Here is a 25,118-nt window from a genome sequence, read left to right on the forward strand (position 1 = left end):
GTTCTGTTATACAGGTCAGGGATGCACCATAATATTGGCACGTCATCAGCATGGTATCAGCTGGTAAAGGCTTTAAAAAGGAAATATTGGCATTGGACTGAAACAAACATTTCTGCCGACAGAACGAATCACAAGTTTTGTTCAAGATAACTTCCAGGTAGAAAACTCCTGTGTCACGTACATAGAATTTATTTGCAGAATGTTAAATGTTTTCTTTATTCATGATGGCTTTTCTAAGTGTCATTCATCTAAAGTACATGTTGTATGCTTTCACTTAAAGGGATAGTTCACCTAAAAATAAAAATTCAGATTTAAGGTTGGGTTTAGTTTTTTAGTCCACAAAACACTGCTGGGGTTTCAAAGGAAAACAATGCTGCAGACTCTCCCAAACAGACAACAAACAAAAAGGGCCTCCCTACTGCTCATCTGGTGTAATCCAAGTCTCCAAAAGCCCCGACATGCCGAGTTGCAGACTTGCATTAAGCCAGATGAGCAGTATGGAGGCATTTCTTGGTTGTTTTTTCCGTTTGAAAACCATTCACTTAAATTGTTTGGGAGATTCTGCAACAGTTTTCCTGTGAAACTCCAGCAGTGTTTTGTGCACTAAAAAACTAAACCCCACCCTCAGTCAGCATGAAGGTGAGTAGATCATGACTGAATTTTCATTTCTGGGTGAACTATCTGTTTAAGTTAGCTTGGAGACCTATACCTGCTGGGCCACAGACTAAACAAAACGACAGCTTGAGTTTACCCAAAACTAGATTCTGTTAGACTGTGTTCAGACCAAATCAGGCGCTGCAGCGATTAGCTCAGGGTTGTGTGGCTGTTGTTTATTTCTTCTTTGAACATAACCACCGTGAAACAATCAGAAAATAACATTTTACCTCTCAGATTCACTGGCTGTCTTGCTACCACTGCTCTTCCCATTTACTCTCTTTGACCACTGCTGTGCTTCATTTCTCTCAAAGAAACAAATGTTGAAAATACAAAATAAACCAGGTGAGGACACAGCTGGGAGAGTATCATTGTTTGGTCCATGAATTCCCCACTTTTACAGATATTTCATGCTGAGTCAGTCTGATTTGTGAAGAACAAAGAGAAGAAAAGCTGTCAGCAGACGATTTCTTATTTTGCCCAGTGAATGTGTACATTTTAAAAAGCGTTGCATTTTATTTGTGCATCTGCCAGTGAACCATCACGATGAGAGTAAGGACAATATTTTAAATTCCACTGCAGGAGAGGCTTGATGATCTGTGCAAAGTTTGATAAAACCCAATTTTTCTGGTGCTGCAGAGATGTGCTGGCCTACACATCAGAGTCTACAGACTTAAGAAGACATCATTGTAGGGCTGTGGCCAATGATCATTTTAATTATCCACTAATCTGTCAGTGATTTTTTCGATAAATCGATTAGCTGTTTGGTCCTCAGAAAATGTTGATCGTCCTCAAATGTCTTGTTTTGTCCACAACTCAAAGATATTCACTTTACTGTCAGAGAGGAGCAAAGAAAGCAGAAAATATTCACTTTTGAGGAGCTGAAATTAGAGGAAAAAAAAAAATAATAAAAATAATTTGGAAAATATCTGTATATCAGATATCGGCAAAAATCCAATATTGTGCATCCCTAATACAGGTCAATGAGCATGAGGCCTAAATGCGGTGTGCATGGGAAAATAACAGTAAGTGGCTCTACACAATTTTCTGTTCTAGAGCCACTTTATGATCATCACTCTTCTGAAGAAAATGGCTTTTGTTCCTCTTCACTCAGTATCATGGACCTATGATTTTCTCCTCCTCCTTGACTTCCACTCATTAAAATCACACATCGTCTATTTTGAGTCCTCAGATATGTTCGATGCAGGCTGAACAAGCCTGCTGTATGAAAGCTTTACCACGTCTTTATTAATATCCCTCCCTCCCTCTTCTTCCCTTTAATCTTGTGTTAGTGGATTAGTCTGCATGCCTTAATGAGCTCCTAAATACATTATCCCCCACCTGCTGCAGACCGCCAGTTATGCCTAATGATTGCTCCAGGGTGTACATAAATAGAGATGTGAAGCGGCAAATTATTTTGGCAGATCAATTGCACCTCTAATCACGGCACAATAAGCTGCACTGTGGTATTTTTAAGCGCTGGTGTGCTGGAGGACAGTTACAGTGAGGCACACAAATAACTGAGGGCAGCGGCCGTCGCCATTTACAAAATCATTTCTCACCTACTGACCTGGTGGCTCCGTGATGTAACCATCGGTAACTGCTCCCAATCCACGAAATTTCGGTTCAGCCGGCTGACACACATGCCATGTATGCATGACATCACAGGGCTGAATCTGGGTCATAACCTTGTTATCTCCTCTTCCACACAGCTCACAGAAAAACAATCCTTTAATATTGTGCCAAACATGTATGATCCATGGAATGAAATTGAAACGTGTCCTTGTATAGATAAAGTAAATCTGCAGCTTACTGTATTTAAACATTAAACGCACTACGAGGAGTTTTGAACTGGTTATGAAACAATTTCAATTTAGTACCGTTGTCTCTATATGACCTACATGAGAAAACAAGTCCAGAAAACTGGTTATTTCTGTTAAGTTATTCTTAATGTCTGCCACCAGGTCAGATTCACCTTCAAATCAGATGAAACAATTTATAGCGTGCAGACTGGCAGAGCCTATATAGCTATGCATTAGACAGTTAAAGCTATAATATGTAACATTAATGCTTTAAAGGGACAGTTTTGAAAAACTGAAAAATTCAAAACCAGTGGCTCTATCCAAAAATGCTGACCAGCTTACTCCAGATAATCCATGCACCTTGTTGTAAGCAGTTCCATGTTAGAACCACTTTCCTTCTGCACACAGAACTGTCTGGGAAGTCGTCCGTAGAAACTGTTTGGAAAAGGGTGAGCACTTTCAAACAACACTTTGCAGGCAATTGGATGAACGATCCGTCACGTCTAACACAGGCTAACTTCAGCCAAGCAGATCAAGTCACTGAACTGAAGCTGAAGCCGGCTGGAAAACAGCAAAAGCAAGCAAAAACATCTTTTCAGCCAGTTAGAACTTTCAGTGTCCTTCTTTGCTCTTCTTTCAATGAAGAAATACTCTCCAGTTCAACTGATATGATCAGAGCTTTTATATTAATCTCTTCAGGAGCTGCCGTTGTTTGTTTGAGACGAGTTGTTTCCATGAATGCTTTACACCTGAAACCACGGCAATAGCTGCCAGTAGTCCATCCTAGGACGCTGATTGGCTCACACCGCCTTGGGTGCAGACACAAGCGGATAGCTTGAAGCCTGGCAAAATGGATTTTCAAATCCAGCTGCCTCGCAAGGTAAAAATGACACTGCTCACCGCAAGGTCCGTGGATTATCTTGAGCAAATGTATCATGATTTTTGCAATTTTCTGAAATGCATGTTTTGGTGCTTTAAGCACCACAAGCTGAGAGCCAGTTCCATTGTCTTGGAGAGAAGGCAGGCATCTCTACAGCTGATATCTCCAAAACTCTGCAACACACAACAAAACAACCTAGATGGATAAACAGCACTACAGGCCAATGGAAAATCATGTATTTTTGATTTTGGGATGAAGTGTCCCTTTGCACAGCACTCTGCAGTTCAGTGACAATCTTAGCTGCTAAAAAGGTTTAATATAACATTTAAAATGACTGTAACACAGGTGTCATTTGTGCCAGGACACTATGCTTCATATCACCCTCAGAATCTGTAACTGATCTTCTGAATAACTAGTAATATTTCCCTAAATTATTCTGTTTTTATCCTTTTGACAATACCCAACCCAGCTCCCTGTCCTGAATTTCACCTATTCTCATCTGGTCACCCTAGTTACAGACTCGCTCCGCCTCCATATGCTTATTTTTTGAGTGTATTTCATTTGCAAAAAAGAGACAAAATGCACAATAAATGAAGTTAAAAATGAACAGACTTGCCAATCCTTCTGATTTTCTCAGGAGACTTGCATATTTTTTAATTGTCCAGGACCTCAAGTTCTCCTGGATTTCTCCTGATTTCCTTTTTCATAATTATAGCCTCTTTCTGACACTGTATAGTGTCTATAAATCCTAAAAGCCTGCTGTTTCCACCCGTAAAACAATACAGCTACACCAAACCAAAGAAAGAAGTGAAATGCTTAAATGAAAGGGGCTAAAAGGGAATCTGCTGCATCAATTTTCTGTTACGGGCAGGGAAAGTAAATGAATGAACATAGAAATTAATAGAATAGAATTTAACATAGAAATTTCTGTTGCAGTTTGCTTATTATTTTGTCATTTTCATTCTTTAAAAGTCACCAGAATGCAGGAGACAAAGCCCCTGAAAGTCATTTTTTTACCTATTTTTGCGGTCTCAAGGTTGCCAAATATGAAGATGCATTTGATTTGATTTCATAGCATTATTAATATTATTATTGTTTCTTTCAAACTTTGTGACAGCTCACTTTGATTTGATTTGGATCAAATGCATAAAGCTCATCTTTGTCACTGCTTGTCCTGACGTCTTCGCTCTCCCGTCTCTCTGTCCCTGCAGCCTGCGACATGAACGTCCACAAGCAGTGTGTGATGAATGTGCCCAGCCTGTGTGGAACCGATCACACCGAGCGGAGGGGGCGCGTTTACCTGAAGTGTGAGGTCAGCGCGGATAAGCTGCAGGTCACAGGTAGGCCCGCCACCGCCCCTTTCTTCTGTCAGCGCATGCCGGGTTGAAAAGGCTTAAAGACACGAGCTGTGATGTGTGTTTCTGTCAGATTATTGATGAAGACCTGTGTTTGTGTGTTTTGTGTTTGTGTGTTGTGTGTGTCTGTGTGTGTGTGTGTGTGTGTGTCTATGTGTGTGTGTGTGTGTGTGTGTGTGTGTGTGTGTGTGTCTGTGTGTTGTGTGTGTGTGTGTGTGTGTGTGTGTGTGTGTGTGTGTGTGTGTGTGCAGGTGTTAGCAGACACTATTGTTCTGTCTTTTTTCTTTTGCCGCTTTGCCGCCCCCCCCCCCTTTTTTTTTTGTCGATAAATCGTGACTGTCTAATTTCACACATCGCACATCTCTATCGCCATGCTGCCATTAACCTGAGGTGAACCCAGCCCGCCATTAGCTCCGTCTGTTTGTGATGCGGTGAATCCAGCTGCTAACTGCATGGCCGGCCCTGTGACTATCAGCCATCAGTATGCTGCAAAGGCTGATCCCTCTCGGTGCACACGGATCGATAAAGCCTCTCCTGCTAAAACGTCCTCCTGTAAGAAACAATTCACAGTTACGACACACTTGGAAGGCAATCCCAGTCCAAATATATAGTCCTGCGGTGGTGTGTGGTCTGCTGCGTGGGACTCGTGTTGTTACTCTTTTTAAACGGTCACGACTTATTCCGTGTTGGATGGACTTTCTGATGTAACCGAACCGTCTCTCCAAAGCAAATTGATCACTTCAGATATTAATTTATTTCTCATCAGAATCGCACAAAGGCAGGATCTGAGCTCTCTGCTCTTGAGCAGGGTCGTGGCTTTACCATTATTCATCAGAGGGCTATTCTACATGATGGTATCACTGGCTGTTCCCGCCATTTTAATTACTGATGCCTCCGCTTTCAAAGGAACACCTGGTCTTTGCTCAGAAAAGGATATAATGAGATGCTATTAATAGCATTTACTTAATGGAATGTAATGAATGGTGACGTCCAGAGACTTTACTCATACTTTAAAAGAATACTTTCAGCCTCTTGTTAATAACATCTGAACAGCCAAGAGAAAGTAAAGCTATCTGGAAAAGGTGCATGTCACATTGTGCCTAATTCTTGAGAAGTGGGGCAAAACCTTAATCTTCACAGGCCAACCTCCAAGTGATTACATTTTATAGCTTTTTTTTCACAACTGGGGACTTTTTGTCAACGCTGTCAGACAAAAGAAATCATTTATAACACAGAGAACACATGTTAGGTGTACCATGAAATTTTTTGGTTGATTAAAAACTAGTTTTTTAAATCCGTATATTTAATGCATATAACAGAAAACAACTACTGTATGATGAAGTTGTCAGTCAGCTGATAGTATCAGACTGGAGCCAGCAGACAAAGGACTCGGACGCAGGACTCAAAACAAAAGGTCTTTTAATGAAAAAGAGTTTGGTGCACAGGTTGTCAGTCCAAAGAGAAACTAACCCAGAAATTCCACCAGGTTCTGATCCGTCCTCTGCACAGCTGCAGCGCCCACTAGTAGCGTTTCAGCAGTGGAGCGTTTTGCCCGCCTGATTATGTTTACTTGCTCGGATTTTGTTGATTAGGTCTTCTTTCCTTGCTTTTTGTGCTTCCACCATGGATAAGCAGGCCTCGTGGTTAAAGAGTTTCTGTCTTTATGATTGCGAGTCTGCACAGGGTCTTTTATTTTGAGAATTGATCAGATTCTCCCTGCCTTTTCTGCATATGACTTCTGGCTCATTTGATCTGCTCAGTGCTAACTGATGCAGCATCTGTCAGAAATAGACTTGTTGCGTATTTGAAGCGGAGGAGAGCGGAGAGCTGCTTCTGGGACACGCCACAGGACATGACGTGGCTGCTGGTGGAATCACAAGCATTGTCTAAAATGGCCGTGGATTGCTTCGGCACCGCTGTAACGCAGTGCAGCCGTGCTTGTGAAAACTGGGTAAGGTATTCAATAAACAGCAGACAGAAGCAGAGTCAGGTACACAAAAAATCAGGTCAAATCCAAAGAAAACACGAGGAATAACGGCTAGAACTAAACACTCAAGTAACTGAGACGAAGTGGCAACAGACAAAGGGCATCACAAGCACTTTATACACAGGGGAAGAGGGGCGATGAGGGACATGTGAAACCAATCAGGGCGGGGCAGCAAACACACAGGAGCAGAAAGTAAAGTAAGTCAAAATGAGAGACAAAGGTGAGTAACAAAATAAAACAGGAAATACTGACAGAAAACTGGAAACAAGGATAACATGAATTTAACTGGGACATCAGGATGTAACAGATGGAGGTGACCTTATGGAGGCGTCCAGATTTTTTTTTTTTTTGACTGGGTAGCCTAAGTTGGCGTTTCATTTCACAGCATAGTTGTAGTGAGTAGCCATTTTATTTTTTAAGTCGCTCACAGTTCTCTTAATGCTAATCAAAATACACGTTTAGACAATAATTCTTATTCAACTTTGATTCAAAAGGGCTACAGAGTTGACATGTTATGGTTGAGACACATCTGATAACAATATTATGTAATGAATCTGTTCAAAAATAGAAAGTTTGAGCAGTATTCCTGCCTTTTTTAAACCAGGAAGTGAGACAGGGGTCCTTGGAATATAGCTAAGCCTCTTTATGCCTGATTAAATCATGTTTTTGTAAAAATGTGACAGTTGACAGAAATCTGGGACACAACTTTTAAGAGTCAATATCATAACAAAAATGTATTTTAAATCAAAGACTTTTAACACATTTTCAAATCATTTGAAGTTGTGATTTCTTGTCTGGGACAACAGTGTTTTCTGGTACGGAGCAAGTTCAGAGATTTTTAAAAAATGAAGCAGACCAAAGCCTTTTAGAAATTACATATATTTCACATGTAGAAAACCTTAAAAAATGGAATTAGAGTGTTGGTAGATTAAATTTAAATTAAATATGATGGATAAAGATTTATGTCTTTGTGAATCTACTTACTTGTCAGCCACAAGCTTTTCAGCCTAATAAGATACCCATGAAATGAATTTTTAACACTATTCGCTCCACTTAATCTCTGCTGTTCATGAATGTTTCTGCTTATTCATTTAGTTTTCTGTGCTTGTTCGTCTGTTGCACCCCTCAGGCCTTCTTTAATTGCAAACAATTCATCCAGCAACATGTGGGCTTAAGTGTTTTAGTTTATAAATGACAAATTATTCGACAATACATAATTGTTGACTCTGCAGACGGCGTTGAATAATCCTCTCAGAGCAAACGATGGCCGACCAGCTGCTGTAGTTAAGCTGAGATAATTTCATGCGTAATCTGTCAAATGTATCTCTCAGGACGTTGTGAGCCGCTGGTGAAAAGTAGCACAGAAATGAACAGAGTCTGGCAGAGTTTGAATATGCAGTGAGGGCTTTAACACGGCTGCATCAGGATGTTGCATCACTGGATGCTGGTTTGTCATGAATATTGACTGGTTTCACAAACACACACAATGGTAAAGCAATGATAATGCACTCATCTATGTGTATGGATTGCAGTAAACAGTTTATACAAACTCAAAAAAGACTTGACTTGGACTTCAACACTAGTGACTTCACTTGGACTTGAGCCTTTTGACTTGAAGTACTTGATACCCCCCCAACCCAAAGATTAAAAAGCCAGTACGAGTGCCAGTTTTAAATAATAATACAAAAGATAATTTTGTTTGCGTACAAAAACTACAAACAAAAAACTTCCAAATTTATGCAACATTTGATGTTGCACAAAGAATGCTGAATTGATATTATAAAGTGCATTTCTTGCACACAGGTAGATTCAAGGTGCTGTACAGAAAAGTTTAAACAACACAAGTTAAAACTGTTAAACAACGAAATTCAAAGTTAAAGGGATAGTTCACACAAAAATGAAAATTCAGTCATTATCTACTCACCCTCATGCTGATTCAAGGTCAGGTTTGATTTTTTAGGCCATAAAACACTGCTGGAGTTTCACAGGACAACAGCATTGCAGACTCTCCCAAACAATTGAGGTGCAAAAGTTTTCAAACAGAAAATAGGTTATTACTTCTTATTATCAAACACAAACTTAATCATAACTTATCCCGATGAATAGTAACAGACTAAATGGCTATTATCTACTGTTCAATAAAGTTTAAGTACAGAAAAACATTTCTTATTCTGCTGTCATTGTGTACTGTTTTCTGCCCCCTGCTGGGTTTGACATGTGACGACTACAATCTTCTGAGTTTGTTTCTGTTGTTGTCAAAAGTCACCTGACTGTCTGCCATTTATTCCAGCAAAGTGTTTTGTCCTTTTGCTGCTTTTTTAGTGTGTCTGGCTAAAATTAAAGTTTAAGACTTGACTTGGGAGTTACTTGTAAAACAAAAGGTCTCATGCAGCAACAATCTTTTAAACCTCTCTTATTTTTCTGTTAAGAGAGAGAGAGGAAAAAAAAATGAGACATCAAACTCCAGATGCACCAAACCTTCTTCACCATCCACATCTGCTCCTACCCAGGTGTGCTGACTGATGAATCCCAGTTGACCATAAAATGGTGGCGTGTGGCAGATTGTTTGTTATTAGCATCAGTAAAATCCCTCTAATGCTGTATAAGGTCAGGTGTTGTGCCATGTGCAAATACTCTGGCACATACCCAAGAAGTGGAGAGACACCATGATAAAAGGCTGTAAGCAGTGAAATCAACAGAAGAGTGAGGAAAGGAATTAAAAATAAAACTTAAGAGTTTGATCAGTTGTGTTTTATTGTGTTAGATCCAGTGGTTGGTGGTAAAGAAAAAGAGCTTTTTCCTGCTTTTTACTGACTGATCAGAGCTTTCTTTTTTAACTTTTATTTGAAACAGTATTATTAGGGCCCGAGCACCGAAGGCGGTGCGAGGCCCTATTGAAACTGAAGGAATTATTCTTCTTCTTATTATTTATCTTTTTCCCCTAAGATCGCATTTTTGAGGGCCTAAACAGGCTCAAAAAGTCCCAGATTTCTGCACACTCATCAGGTCTTGCGAAAAATTCGATATTTTATGGTCGTTACAAAGGGGCGTGGCAAAATGGCTCAATGGCGCCCCCTAACAGTTTTCAAAATTGAAGCCCCCTGCTTTAACTTTGACCTAGGCGTACGAAATTTGGTACACATATGTATCATGCCGGGACAGACAAAAAAGCCTCTTGGAGCAACCCCCTAAACCCAACAGGAAGTCGGCCATTTTGAATTGTATTTTCAAAATAAGGTCATTTTTGGCCATTTTCACACGTCATACTTTAACGAACTCCTCCTACAGATTTCATCGAAATGACTTCAAAATCGGTTTGTGTGAGCTCCACAACTGTGTGATCAAAAGTTATTAAAAGATCTTCGTATCGTTGAAGGGCGCGGTCGCTGCGGAAGGGCGAATTTTGATATCTCGCAACACCCACATCAGAAACCACGAAATTGCTATAACTTTAGCATAAATGGTTCGATCTGCACCAAACTTGCTGTGATGGATAATAGTCCCGCCCTGAACACATCTATGTCACAATATTCTGTGATTGTCATAGCGCCCCCTGGTGGCGACAGGAAATGACATGTTTTACTCTTTGAGGTCCTGCTCCAAGCACGTTGACCATATCCAACTCAAATCTGGTCAAACCGTCTTTAACATGTTGATAATCGTGTATTATGAAAATCGTGCCATGATGTCACACTGTCTTTCCGTGACGGAGCGGCGAAGTTGATGTTTCGCCAAAAATGAAAAATTAGCATTAACTTCACTATACTTAGTCGAATCTGCCTGAAACTTGACATGTGCGTTAACGGTCCAGGCCTGAACATGTGATATGAGTTTCGTTAATGGCCGTGGCCAAATAGTTTGGCCACGCCCCTTAAACATCAGCCCCTGCGGCACGTTTCACCGACATGCACGAAACTTGGTACACATATGTATCACACCCAGACGCACAAAAAAGCCTCTTGGACCCATTGCCCAAACCCAACAGGAAGTCAGCCATTTTGAATTTTGCGTCCATTTTTGGCGTTTCTCACGTGTCGTATTTTAACGAACTCCTCCTACAGGATTGATCAGAACGGGTTCAAAATCACTGTGTACCATCTAGACAACATTGTGATCAAAAGGTATTAAAGATTTATGCCCTCATTGAAGGGTGTGGCCGTCAGGTGGCGGCGAAGTTTGATGTCTCGCCATGAAACACGAAATTGCCATAACTTGGGCGGACATGGTCCGATCCCCACCAAACTTCACAAGTGTCATAGAAGTCCTGGTCTGAACACATCCACGTGACAAGCAGGAGACATACTCACAGCGCCACCTAGCGGCGTCAGGAAGCGACGTCGAATTCCTTAAGGGGACGTCAAAAGGCTGTGACAATCACAGAGCCTCTTCGCCCGGGGCGAATCCTGCCACGAGGCCGCGGCCGCCGGCCCCCCGAGTGGCGCGGGGGTGCTCGGGCCCGTAAAACGCTGCTTGCAGCTTTAATTTATTCATGTATTTAGTATTTCCAGTTTTATGAAGGGTCTGGCCTACTGATTCCGATTTTAGCCGACTCCAATTTTCAGTCTTTCTAAGAACCGGAATTGACAGCATTCACAAACATTTTTGCAACTTTTCTTGTAAAAATTAAATTAAATGTTCATAATAAGATACTGACTATTAAATATTCATTAAATACTATTTAAATTTTCTCCAAAGTCCTCCAGGTTACAGCCAGGACTTATTATAGTTTTATATTAAGATTATGAATCGGGTGAACACGATCTCGCGAGATCATGGAACCTTGTGGGATTTCGTGGGACTCGATTTCAGGTGATCTCCTGTGGAAGCAGATGTAAACAAACTGGAGAGTGACGCTGTGCAACAGTTTGCTGTGGTAAAACTTTGCCGTGAGAAAAACAGACGCAGAAGTTAAATGAGTCTGGATGAGAAACTTTTTGAGGAGACACATCAACACAGGTTGTTTATTCTTCAGCCAGAACAGGAGGTGAGATTTTAACTGTCCTTCTGTGAACAGCAGTCTGCTGCTAGCTTGCTATTAAGGTGTCTGTGAATCCAACACAACGAATGAAGGCAAACGACGCAAAGAAATTAAAGACAAGCTGCAGTTTGCTGTCTGCTCATACATTGTGAGACTGTTCAGAGAGTTTACAGCTGTTTTGCGACATTGTCAGCTGCTCTGTCTTGTTGTAGACTGTCTGTCTTCTCTTTTTCCTGTTCTTGGAATCTGTCCCTGACACCAGCTTCAAGCAAGCATGTGTCAGTTTGTCTGCTGTGCGCATGACGTGACCATCGTGCAGAACATGTGTGTGACAATGACAGGCACAGAATCGGATATGTGATGCTGACCAGCCGGTCACCGGTCAGGGCCTGTCACGTGAAAACCATCCTGGTTCCAAGTACTGCTGATTAATCGATGCAAGTCTAGTATTTAGTTATATTTTTTAGTTCTCTTTTTTTTTTGTTTTTTTTAATCACATTATGTCAGTTTTTGGACTCCACAGATGTCTTAAAATGACTTGTTTTGTCCAACCAACAGTCATAAACCCCTAAAATATTGAATATAAGATGATACAAAAAGAGATAAAAGCAGCAAATGAATTAATTATACATAAATGGTAATAAATATAAGAAATAATAATAATAATAATATTTAAAAATTCTTTAATCCTATGTTTGCTTGTCCTGTTTGATCTGTGAAAATGAGATGTTTTTGGTGAATTTGATGAATCCCATAAATAATTGGATATGAACAAAAATAAGCGGTGGGCTCATAAATGGCATCCTGCATGAAGTCCAGTAACTTCTTCCCACCTCTGGTTGATACTGATTTTTATTTTTTTTTAAATAAAAAGACTTAAATAGTGGACAAGCACACTGCAGAGCTATCTGTACTGTTTTGGCACTTGAGTTTATTAGAGAAGCATGGCAGCACAACTGTGTTTTTGTCCAGGAGCACATTTTGCCTTGTATTTCGAGGCATGCTGTAAATCCCCAGGCTCTAATGATAGTGCATTAGCACATCTGCTTGAACAATGGTGACGGCAAGGAGATGACAGCAGGCGCACATAATCATTCAATTAGCTGTCTAACAGGGGTCAGTGCATCACGAGACCCTGGCACCGAACTTCACCGACTTATTCACTTATCAAATTATCACTAGACGGAAGAGAATGGATGTGAGCAGGGAAGTGGTGCAACACCTACATGCACGCCTGACACCACATGAACATTAGGAAACATTAAAGTGGTAAGCAAAATAACTTGTGTGTGCCTGACAGTTCTTTCTCATTATCTGATCACTAAAGTGCTGCAAAAAAGCACTTAAGCTGGCGTAGGCAGTTTATTTTTGGCGTCAGTGGGCAAAAGTTCCATTATAACCTTTAAGCATAAATGTAATTCAAGCAGTTTGAGAGAAAAGTAGACTTTTGCTCCTCCTTTAAACTCTGTTTACAGGCTTTAGAAAATCTAACTTGTGATGCAAGACTTTGGCCAATCACAGGTCAGTAACACAGGTGATTCTTGAGTCACGTTCCCAAATTGAGGTGTTAGATAATGAGACTCAGTCAGCCATCTTCAAGGCATCTGTGATGCTTTGGATTGGTGCCTCTGACTAAAAATTTTCCCAGTTGAGCAGCAGTCATCATATCAAGTATTATTCAACTTGTCGTTGCACATTTATGATATTAATTTAATTATTTGAATATGTATTTTTGGGGAATGAAACAAGCTGTCTGTTAAATGCGAACGAAAAAGATGTAATGATTTTTAAATGTGTCGGAACAACCAGCAAGGACACTGAACATTCAGTGAATTTCAGCGCAGTATAACCTCACACAAATAAATAAATAACTTCCAACCTCACTAAAACAAATACTCACAGACGTGTCTGCACGATGGATGATTTGTGTGTCTTCAGTCAGAGTTGGAGTCGCTGTACATCACCTTGATACTGTTACTCCCAGTCATCAAACTCACTTCTGTCAGTCTCTGAGGTTGTATCCTCGTCTCATAAGACAGCTAAGTGAGCTAATTAGTTAAAGGCAGCTATGACACCCTTAGCAGTGGTTCTTCCAATCATGTCTTAAATATCTTAAATGCAATTTTCCCAGGTCTTAAAAACTTATTGAAACTTATTGAATGTTAACATTACTTTTATATAGTTGCATTAACTTCGGTGTGTGTTTAGGAAGAAATTGAAGTGCTCATGCTGCAGCAGTTACAAAATGAAACCAACACTGAACCAATGCAAATGCAACTGTGCATGTATGTTTTGCCAGTTAGGACATGGAATAGATCTTAAATTGCTCTCATACACTGTAAAAAAGAAAAAGTTGAGAAAACTCAAAATTTTGAGGCAATTTACTGCAATTGATTTTTGAGCCCAACTCAAACTTGTGGGAAAAAAAGTTGTCACCAGCCACTAATCTTTTGTTGAGATGATTTACTTTCTGTCTTTGGATAAACTTGAGTCTAAGTTTTAGAAACCCCACAAAAATTATATTTCAAAAATTATTTAGTAAAATCATTGAAGTGAAAGTGAATTAATGTTTTAATATATCCAACTAAAATCATTTATTTTTCAGGCACCCAAATATTGACAAATAAGGTTCACAGCTCACTGTGACCATCTTTTGAAATGCATTTTTTGTTTGTTTCTAAATCTTAAAGGTTCACGTTTATCTCACTGTCTCAACTTAAGATTAAGTTTGCAAAAATTTTTAAAACTATTTAAAAACTTAAGAGTTTGAGTTGGGTTCAAACTGCCTTGGAATTCTAAGTTTCTTGAGTGGAATTTGAGCTGCTTTTTTTTTTCTCTGTGACTAACGGCTAAATAAAATGTGGTTGACTCTGACTAACAGTTTAGTCTACTATTACTGGGCAGCCTCGGAAGTTGACAGAGTAGGAATGAAACTTAACAGGCAACTATCTTTCTCCAGAGTTGCTTACTGCACTTTTAAGTTTAGTTTTATCAACTAGTCCGTTAGTTGCCTGTATCACAGAAACACACTCACTCACTTGGTTTAATTTGGAATGTTTCTTTTAGTCACTGTAAATATTGTATATGTTATCTAGGTCTTATAGTTATAGTTTATACAAATTAGTATCTAAAATGTCTTTATAGCCAAGTGTTGAAATACCAGTGACAGCAGTTCAAACACTTCAAAACACACCGAGGTGGTCAAATAATGCACAAATATTTATTCTAGAGTTTTGGCTCAGACCTTTCGTTTCCCCCTTCTCCAGCTGGTGTCTCCTCTTGACATGCATTCTTCTCTCAGGAGCCACTCCTCTGCTTCAATTCATGTTCCATTTGTGCAATTAAAGGAGAAATTAGTAATATATTTACCATACCAAATCATAAAATGACCATGATATGTCATCAGAGATGGAACCATACCACATTGAAAATGTGTTTTAAGTTAATTAGAATTCAAATGAATGCTGAATGTTTGCCAAATAAGCAAGTGTCTGTTTTTGAGTGCTGAGAAATCAATAATAATCTTTCAGAAGGAGTAAATATTTAGATTGGTTAAATTGAGAAATATGTTAATGGAGTTTGACAGGCCCTCATTTCCAGACTGTGTATTTTCAGAGCAGTGAGCTTTTGTTTTCAGGATAATGGGCTTTTACATTGACAGACGACTGACAGTTATAAACAGCTGATCAACTTACAGTGTAGGATTTATCGTCGCTTGTTATTTTCAAATTATAATGTTGTGCACGTCTTGCGCTCCTGTTCAGTGCCCCTGCTGCCTGCCTGAGCTTCCTGAGTCTGGGGAGGAGGGGTGGGGGGAAACAACTCACTTCAACCATAGACTTTATATTAAATAGGATTTCAACCTATTTAATATACAGAGTATATCATTTTTGTACATGCAGATGACCCTTCGCTAAGCCCCGCCCTCATTAGTTACTGTTGCTACACCTGTCAAGCTTTACATTCTTGCACTGCAGTTTACAGTCATGATGGTCGCTGATTTTACATCGAAATTGTGAGTAACTGTTGAGAAGTGAACAGAAGCAGGTTCTCATTTCTAGCTGACGAATGTGGATTTTGTTGGCTAAAATGATGACTCTCGCTAACAGATTTCATACATGTAGCTGGCTAATGTAAGCTAATGCTAATGCTTAAAGTCCTTGAATCAGCTTGTCTCCACCATTCAAACTCATGAAACACAGAGTATCACTCCTCCTCCTCCTCTACCAGTGGACTGGTAGCTGGAGTGATCTCTGTCGAGGTGCCCTTTAGCAAGGCATTGAACCCTCCAAGGCTTGGACGCCTGTTTGTTAGCAGCATTTATCACTCTACCACCTCTCCCACAAAAAATTGCATGAGGATGTGTGTATACAAGCCTCTGTGTGTGTAAAAAACAGTGGAGTGAAAAAATTGAATTCCCCTCAAGGGGGACTAACAAAGGACGTCCTTCTTCTTAATGCAGATTATACTTTTAATTCGTTCTAATTGAAACAATAACTGAATTTCAAGGGGAAATCTATGTGTCACAAAAAACACTTGAATGAGTTGAATCAGGTTTGTAATGAAGAAAATAGATTCCTGCTGAATGAGACACTGACCCGCTTCACCCAGTTCTTTCCTGTGGAAACATCCCAGTCTGACATGGCTTTCATTTAGCTGAACCGTACACTGTCACAGACTGCTGCCAACACATGACGATCATGTGTGTATAGTATGTGTGAAAATGTATACATATTTCACACTTGTATATGCGTAAGTAATACACATGACGGTGTATGTGTGTAAACCACTATTAACACCTGTGGCGGTGTTTGGTTCCAGAGAAAACCTGCAGACTCGTGGCCCTCTGTGGTACATGGTAGCCAATTCTTGTTGTGGGCAAAACATGTTATCATTTGCATGTGTTCTCTCGCTTGTGTGTGTGCACGTGCGTAGGTGTGTGTATGGAACTGCTGTACCAGCCTGCAGCCCACTCAGGCCAGATTGTATCATAGATTACATTAGCTGCTGTAGACACCTTGCAGACAGGCTGCCCAGCAGGATTGTATTACAGTGCATGGTGAAGAGTTTAGCAGGGAAGAGGAGTGCTGGAGGGTGGGGAGGAGGAAAGTTTGCATCATTCTCACAGTGTGATCCTTTTTAGTAGGAATGTGTATTTGTGCATGCATTTTATCCACAAATAGAGCATAGACACTGGGGCTAAGCTCGCTGTTGATGCTAGCTAAATACCCCCAAATTATAGTCTGTCTGCTGTAAACCACAATGTCTTTTATTTTTTATTTTTATTTTATCTTGAGTAACTGGTTCATGATTTCTGGAAAGTGACACTGATTTTGAATTAACTGCACGATTAAATGTCGCCACCCTTGCTAGTCGGCACCAGAAATACTAGTCGTTTAAACTATTTAGCAGTTTTTATTCATGCAAAATGCCAGTTAGCTGTTTCCTCTAAGATGTTATGTAGCTGCGCTCCACTAGATGGGGCTGCGGCCCCATCAGACAGCAGCCCCTCTCACTATACGCCTTAAGCACATATGGATGCCTTTACCAGCCATGTCAGACAGATGACATCTCATAAAACCAGCGCGCTTTGGCAGCGTTTTAATCTAGAAAATGGAAACAATGTTGAAAGTAGACTGTGACAGAGTAAACTTGTATATAATCACTCGACTGGAGCAACATGTGACCACATTCAGTACAGACATTAACCTGCAAGCAGAGCAGCTGTTGCTGCTAGCACTGCTAACATTAGTGTAGCAGGCTGGCAACTAACATCAGCTCCTGGTCATTCACCCCCAGACACTGTCATCCTCTTGAGTCTGAAGGTGAAGCATTTAGTGAGTTGTTGTCATGTTTTGTAGGTTAATGTGCAGTGCTTTTATTGCACAGCCTAAAGTGCCACACATTTCAGTGTCATTTAAAAAACGATTTGGCGATTGTAGACTGTGATTAATGGCTTCAAATTGCTCTTAATACACACAATATTTTTCCTGGTAGTGTTTAACATTATCAATTAAGAAATAATACTCAATTATAATTACATTCTGAGTGTTCATTTATTCTTAGACCAGTCAACTAGACTAAATTAAATTTTCCGTTTAATTGACAGGAAAATTAGTCAACAGGAACTTCTCTAATATTGTTACTTTGACATCACCCATTGGTTTGTGGGCTACTATTTTGAAGCCTCGAGCTTGGCATTACGTCAGAAGCCATCTTGTTGTTTTTGCAGCCCGAGTAATGTCAGTACCAATGAGAGCATGGAGCTGGTGGGCAACGCACAACTTGCTGGTGCATTACAACTAAACAGTGAACACACACAGTACACACAGCAATATGTTTCTGAGGAGATTTTAGCAAGATATATGCAATGTACTAACAGAATCTTGATCTATATTTGATCAACATTGTCTAGTTTAACAGTTTGCGAGACCTGTGCGTTGCACTGGATGGACTCACTGAGAATGACTTGTCAATCACACGGTAGCCACGCCCTAAAGCGTACCCTGCTGTATCATCTTTTTTACTCTATGTAGGATGGTTAATTTACAAAATGAACATCATGCTGTAGAGGAAGACAGTGTGAAACAAGGTTTTGCCATAAGACTCCATACAATCACATACTTCTTTTCACAGCCGTAGGATTCGCCCCCTGCTGATCATTAGAAAGAATGCAGGATTAAGGTTCATCTGCATTGGCTTCACTTTTCAGGCTTGGAAGCTCCATTTGCTATTTAATATAAGGTCAATGGTCACTTCTTTAGTAAGTTATGAAAATATTTTTTCAATGTGAAACAAGTAATAGGTAATTTCTTACATCTTTCAAGTAAGTTGCCCAGCACTGTTTTTGATACTTGCTCTGAAACGTTGGTGAAGCTGTTAACATAAATCCCAGTCCTCTGTCTCAGAAACTAAGAAGGCTCAAAAATGCCACACTGACATCTGGTGCAGTCTCTGGAAAGCGGTTCAAATGAAAATGAACTGAGCACAAACATATCTTTTTTGAAAAAGACCCCATCCTGTTTGTCAGTATCTAGATTTACATTTGCCTTGGTTAAGTAACTCTCCTCTGTCTCTGTCAGACTTTTTAATGGGATTCTTTTGACATATTTGCAAACCAGGTGCAACCCTGGTATCCACGGAAGCCAGACGAGTCTTCAGTCTAAGCAAAGCTCCTCCAGATTTATTATGTAACAGAACATGTGGATAGAGTTTGAATGTTACTGAACAGGCAGTGTAGCACGAGGCCTTGAAGTCAGGAGGAAAAGCTTGAGTGATTTCTTTTGGGATTCACCAATGGCCAGAGACAAAATGTTCAACAGGAAGTGACATGGTTTCCAAGGGAAGCAGCTGTCCCTTGATGGATGCACACATCAACTCCAACCAAACTAGTAGAGACAGACAAGCGTACTTTCTGCCAACAATACTGAGATGACAAAATGAAATAATGAGTCACTCAGAAACACAAGAGATAATTGTGCACTTTCCAGAAACGTGTGAGAATGTGTGTTTTTGTCCGTTTGGGTGAATGGAGACGCGAGGGGAGGTGGTGAAGCAGACAAAACAAGTTCTGTTTCTCTAGTGAAGGACAGACGCAGCCCACTAACCTTATCCTCCGCCTCTCATTCCTGCTAACACACAGCTCGTCTCTGTCCGTTGGTGCTGTGGACGCCAACCTCCTGTTTGTTTCAGCAACACTATTGTTCATTGACTCTGTGCTCATATCCAGAGTGCACTTGGGAAAGGGCATCTCTGTAATGTTTGTCCATTATTCTATTATCAGAGTGTCTATTTACACCCGGATGAAGATAGGCACACAGCAGCTATTTAACTATTCATGTCCAACACCCTTAGTATTTTTATAAATAGTGACATATTTACTGCAAGTAAGAGGTTGTAGTCGTTGAAAGGGTTAAGCACAGGACTAGAGTACAGTGTTTCCCAACCCTGGTCCTCCGGGACTCCTGCCCCTTATTATTACAATATCTATTATTATTTTCACTTTTCAGTCACAGTTTGGTTAGGTTTCGGCAACAAAATTACTTGATTATGTTTAGGCAACATGACCACTTGGTTAGATTTATACGACAAAACTACTTGGTTCTGTTTAGGCAACAAAACTACTTGGTTATGTTTAAGCAACATAACCACTAGGTGAGGGTTAGGAAACAAAACGACTTTGTTGAGTTTAGGCTACATAACTACTTGGTCAGATTTATCAACAGTATGTGGTTAGGTTTGAGTAACATAAGTATTTAGGCAACAAAATTACATGGTTAAGTGTAGGAAACTACTTGGTTAGATTTAGGAAAAGATTATGGTTTGTCTCTGCCCCTTGGGTATAAATAGCATCTTTGGCTATTTACACCCCAGATGTAAATAGCATTGTTTGCCATGAACACCTGTGCACTTGTTTCTGCCATGCTATATATACCAGGGTGCAAATAGCCACATTGGCTATTCAACCCTGGGTGCAAATAGGATCTGTCTTCTTTAATTTGCACTAAATCCTCATCACTGTGTGTGAATGTGTGTGCAAGCATGTACACACAACCTTGCCGCCTGCAGGTCCTTTGGGATTGTGTGAGAGACAGTGGTAATAATTACATTTCCGTTTTTGTTCCCTCGTTGACTCACCCAGTTCTGCAGAAAAGCCTCATTTAACAAGCCCTCTGCTCTCCCTCTCACTTCCCTCCCCTCTTTTTTAATGGCTTTTTATCGCTTTAACCTTTTCATTAGATTGTTCTTCTTGCCTCGATGTCCAGATCTGTTTTCTGCTATTTTTTACACTAATGCTGCCGTAGGAGTCAATGTGTGTTATATGTAGGTGCAGTGTAGGTGTGTTTAGGTCACATTGCTTGATGCTCAGAGTGGATATAGATGTGGGTGGATCAGGGAAGCCAGATTTTACTTTTGAACCTTCTGGAGGTGTAGCTGGCCTTTACAGCAAAAGACAAAATGCACTAAACACTGTTAACATCTCCTGGCCGATGCAGCGAGCAACAATCTACCTCACCATCTGAGTCTGTTCTGCTGCTACGTTTGATGTATCATGATTACTGTAGATAACTAGTGAAACATCAGAAAGAGGTATAAAAAGTGCTGCTACGCTGGATGAAAAAATCTGAAACATCAAAGAAATCCATGAGAGATTTCGACCACAGCTTTCATTTTTGTGATCTGGTCATAGGTTGCATGCAAAAAGTACTTCATGTTGCATATCATTACTCTCTCTACACATTTACTTTTTTTATCTGTGTAAATTTACATTTACACTGTAAATCTACAGTATGTCTGCAGAAGATTCCTTTGCAGCATTCTGGGAAATGTAGGGAACTGTATAGCACAATTCTACAGTAACACACATATTCACACAATGTTTCTCCCCACCGTCTACCCTTTATCTTTTTTCATTTATCTTACTCCTGCATCCCCCTATATCATCTCAGTTTCATGGGGTGCTCACTGTATGCAGAGGCAAGTGTCAGATTTTAACTCTTTAATGCAAAAATAACTGTCTAGTGAAAACAATTATGAAGTCACAGAGAAGTGGGAAGTGAGCCACGGTATTTATGTGTATCTGCGGCCAGTTGCTCCTTCAAATTTCACTACATTTTTGTTTTAATCTGTTATTTTTTCAACTTTAATGCTGAATCACGTATCACCTCTGACAGAAACACACTTGTTGGCATTGTAGAAGGAAGTGTGGGGTTTGGATTAAAGATCAGCAGACTGAGTGAGGTGATCAACAGTGCATGTGGCATCTTTCGACCACCCAACAAGTCCGTACCAGGAGGAGTGGAGGTGAACGGGGGATAAGAGCTGCACCAACCCAGCCTGGACTTTGGGCTGCTCCTGGAAAATGTCTGGTCAAGAAAGTTAAATGAACGAAATTGGACAGAAACAATCAGCAGGAAATCAGGGGCATATTTCAAGCTGACTGCGACACGCAAGACTCAGTCAGGAAGAGACGAGGCAAACATCAGTGATGCTTTGTGCTCAAACGTTGATGGACACAGATAATCAAACTTCTTATATTCTACTGCACTACAGAATTGCTACCTGGGTGTGTATGTGTATATGTACAGAAATCGTTGTTTAATTATCCTTGCATACAGTATCAGTCAAAAGTTTGGACACAAACTCTCAATTCTTATTTTTTTTCTTTACTTTTATTATTTTTCTACATTGTAGATAAGCACCAGATAGTAAGCAAAAAAAAAAAAGCCTCTTTGCTTTTTATTGTCGACACGTCCTCTCCAACGCACCTGTCAACCCACAAATGAAATGAAATGAAATGAAAAGTGTTTTGCTCTTTGATATTTTAGATTCTTCAAAGTAGCCACCATTTGTTTTGAAGCCAGCTGAACTTCTCTGAACATCTGAAACATATTAAAAAAAAAATTAAGAAAAAACATTGAATGAGAAGTGTGTCCAAACTTTTCTTGTACGGTGTGTAGTGTAGCAAGAAGGGACTACAACTTTCTTTTCTATGTGCAACCTTGTGTTGATGATAAATAATTTACCTTGATACCTTGATGTTAGTGTGTGCATAATGAGTTTTTAATAAATGTATCCATGCAGTTGCATGAGCTCGAGCCTGCAGCAGCACAAGGTTGTCATTGTTCATATTTAGTAGTTTTGCCAATATATTGGCTTTTTTCATCATGTCCCACTCACCTTCTCATCCTCGCTGGTCTTCCATGTTGATTAAAACTATTAAATTAGTGAAATGTCAACACATCCTCATACCTAAATGCCAGAATAGGTTGATTGTCAATTACTCCCAAAACAACATATATTACTGGTGGAGAGTAGCAGCAGAGACAGGCTTTTCAGGCCTTAACCGCATTACGTAGGTCATGTGACATAACTTAAAACGGTCGCAGTTGGATTAATTTTAGGCATAAAAACTGATTGGGTAGATTTAGTAAAATATCGTTTGAGCCATCCAACTTTCTAGCTTCTTATACTTGTCCTGCCATGTTCACTGCATCCACAAGGGGCCACTGCCTAATGATAAAGGGACATATCAGTCAGAATTAGCTGCACAACTGACAACATGCATGTTTTTCTGGTGAGGATGGGCTGCAAAAGGTCAAACTTTATTGAATTTTGTAATTTAATATCTTATAAACCTTATAAACCTCGCGTTGTCCCCTCTTCATCGCTTTTATCATTTCAATAAATATCTCATTCAGTCAGCCAATCTGTAAAACAAAAATGATATCCTTCCTTTCACTGATGGCTCTCTGGATCCATGGAAGACCTTCTGGAAGGGTTGGATCAAGGCTCCGTCTGGGGTTTTGGATGCAGCCCGCGGTTTGCCAATTTATGATCACTGCCCGGCGATCTGAATGCCGCTGACTTACTGCCACGGCTTCCACTCTGCAGCCTTTCCTTGCAGTCATTTCCATATCTTTGTAGTGTCTGAGTCATCGTGCAGAAAAGCCAGGAGGTTTGTGCCAAGAGAATATTTACTTAAAAATCCTGTTATTTCATTTTTCCCTATGAATCAGAGTTAAGATGGAGCAGCTGACAGCACTTCTGTTGGTACCGGTGCCAGTGCGTTCCCACTGCAGGGAGTTGGCCACTGGGACAGCAGTGTTTCCTGTCTTAATGTTCTGTAGTGAGCTCCTTGGCGATCTAACTGAGGACGTAATCCATCAGAACTGATCTGAAATGATTATAAAGTTATTATCATTTAAAAAATCTTCAATAAATCTGATATATACCTCATTACAGTTCATTCAGCCTGAATTATGCCTTCAGTTTTAATGAAATTAACCAATTTTGGTGATTATCCCATCACTCAGCTCACTATATGTCCTCCTTATGTCTCACTGATGGTATGCTGGTCCTTTAGAATGATGTAATATTTCACTATAAAGCAAACAGGCCTGCCGTTCAACTTGTTTCTTCAGACCAGTTCTGAAGTCGTGGGCTCTCAAAGAACACACTGTTTTGCAGAGAGGGTGGAGAGCGAAGCTGGTGGTTTAAGTATTATAGGCTGTGTTTACACAGGGAGGTGAAGAACAAACATGGCTGGCGTCGTTTCTGAGGTAGGGTCATCTGGTGTCAGCCGAAGACAAGGCTTTGTGTGTTTGTGTGTGTGCGTTTCCCAACTCATGTAAACTCTTGAAAGAGCGTAGGAATGAATGAAATTTAGTGGTTGGCCTATAGTATCACTGTGCACCCTCAGAGAAGAAACATGACACACGGATACACTATATCTTCTTGTACAGTGGAGGGACACAGATCCTGAAGAGGATAGAAAAGTGGTGAAAACTGATCCTTAAAGGCACAGTTCATCCCCAAATCGGGTGTGAGCTGCAGAGTTTTGGAGATTTCGGCCTTGATGTCTGACCAGTGTCTCTTTCCAAAAATCATGACCCAGTTACTTAGCTGTTTCATGCAGGACCTACTTTTTTCCTGAAGTAGAATCTACCAGAACTACTTTCTCTCCAGCAGAAGGCAGACATCTCTACGGCCAAAATCTCCAAAACTCTGCAGCTCACACCAGAAGATTCTAGATGGATAAACACCACTACAGGCCAGCGGAGAAAATGTGTATTTTTGATTCTGGGATGGACCCTTCCTTTAAAGGTTACACTTGCTTGGATTGAACACAAAAACACACGCACAAACATGATCATCACTTGATCATCTTTGTTATATTGAAAGTACTCATGTCCTCCACCTTTTAATTTTTTCTCAATATAAAGCCAAATCTCAAAATCATTTTAATCCAGTTTATATTTTGGACATTCGGTTGCTCTCATCACTAAACCTAAAAAGACATGGACACATTTTGACATCTTAGTATGAGTCATTTTTTGTACATAAATCTGTTGATATATCATGAAAGATTAAGGAAACTAAACTGAAATACTGGTGCCTCCGTCTACACTACAGCCTGCATATTCTCTTCTGGAATTGGGCTGGAATAACTATTTCTTGGCAGTTTCTTGTTTATTAGAGTTCAGATTAGTGCCAAATGTTTGCCAAATGTGTAAGTGTCTGTTTATGAGTTTTAAGAAACCATTAATAAACTTTTATAAGGAGCAGATATTTGTAACAGTTAAATTGAACAATATTTTAATGGAGTTTGGCAGGCAGTGAGACTGGCAGTCACTGAACTCCAACTCCAGAGTGTGTATTCTTTACATTGACAGGCAATGGCCTGCAAGCAACCTGCCTGATCTTCGTGTTTGGGGAGGACGGAGTGGGGGAAACAACTCACTTCAACCATAAATCAATTACTAAAGAGGGATTCAGCCTGTTAAATATACTGTTTATGGTCTTTAGAAGCCACTTTGGACTATACTATACTAATACTGATGTTTGAACAATAAGTTTTGACATATTTCCTCTTTAGGACACACACACACAGACTGTGTCCTTCTTTCATTGTCTCTGTGTAGCTTGTAGAACAGCTGGACTTTGATGCTGTGTGATTTCT

The 25,118-nt window shown here is 40.1% G+C and overlaps 1 protein-coding gene across 6 annotated transcripts in view; it reads left to right on the forward strand.

Moving 5' to 3' along the window:
* The window catches only part of prkcaa (protein kinase C, alpha, a), a 286,081-nt gene that overhangs the window by 158,787 nt on the left and 102,176 nt on the right, over window positions 1-25,118 (forward strand). For all 6 annotated transcript variants that reach the window (XM_084710879.1, XM_084710895.1, XM_084710887.1 and 3 more), the window contains exon 5: window positions 4,548-4,676. In XM_084710879.1, coding sequence (XP_084567005.1) covers window positions 4,548-4,676 — 129 coding nt within the window. The remainder of the gene's footprint in view (window positions 1-4,547; window positions 4,677-25,118) is intronic.

The sequence above is a fragment of the Lutjanus erythropterus genome, chromosome 3 (genome assembly GCF_056507025.1).
Source record: "Lutjanus erythropterus isolate fLutEry1 chromosome 3, fLutEry1.hap2, whole genome shotgun sequence".
NCBI classification, from domain to species: Eukaryota; Metazoa; Chordata; class Actinopteri; order Lutjaniformes; family Lutjanidae; genus Lutjanus; species Lutjanus erythropterus.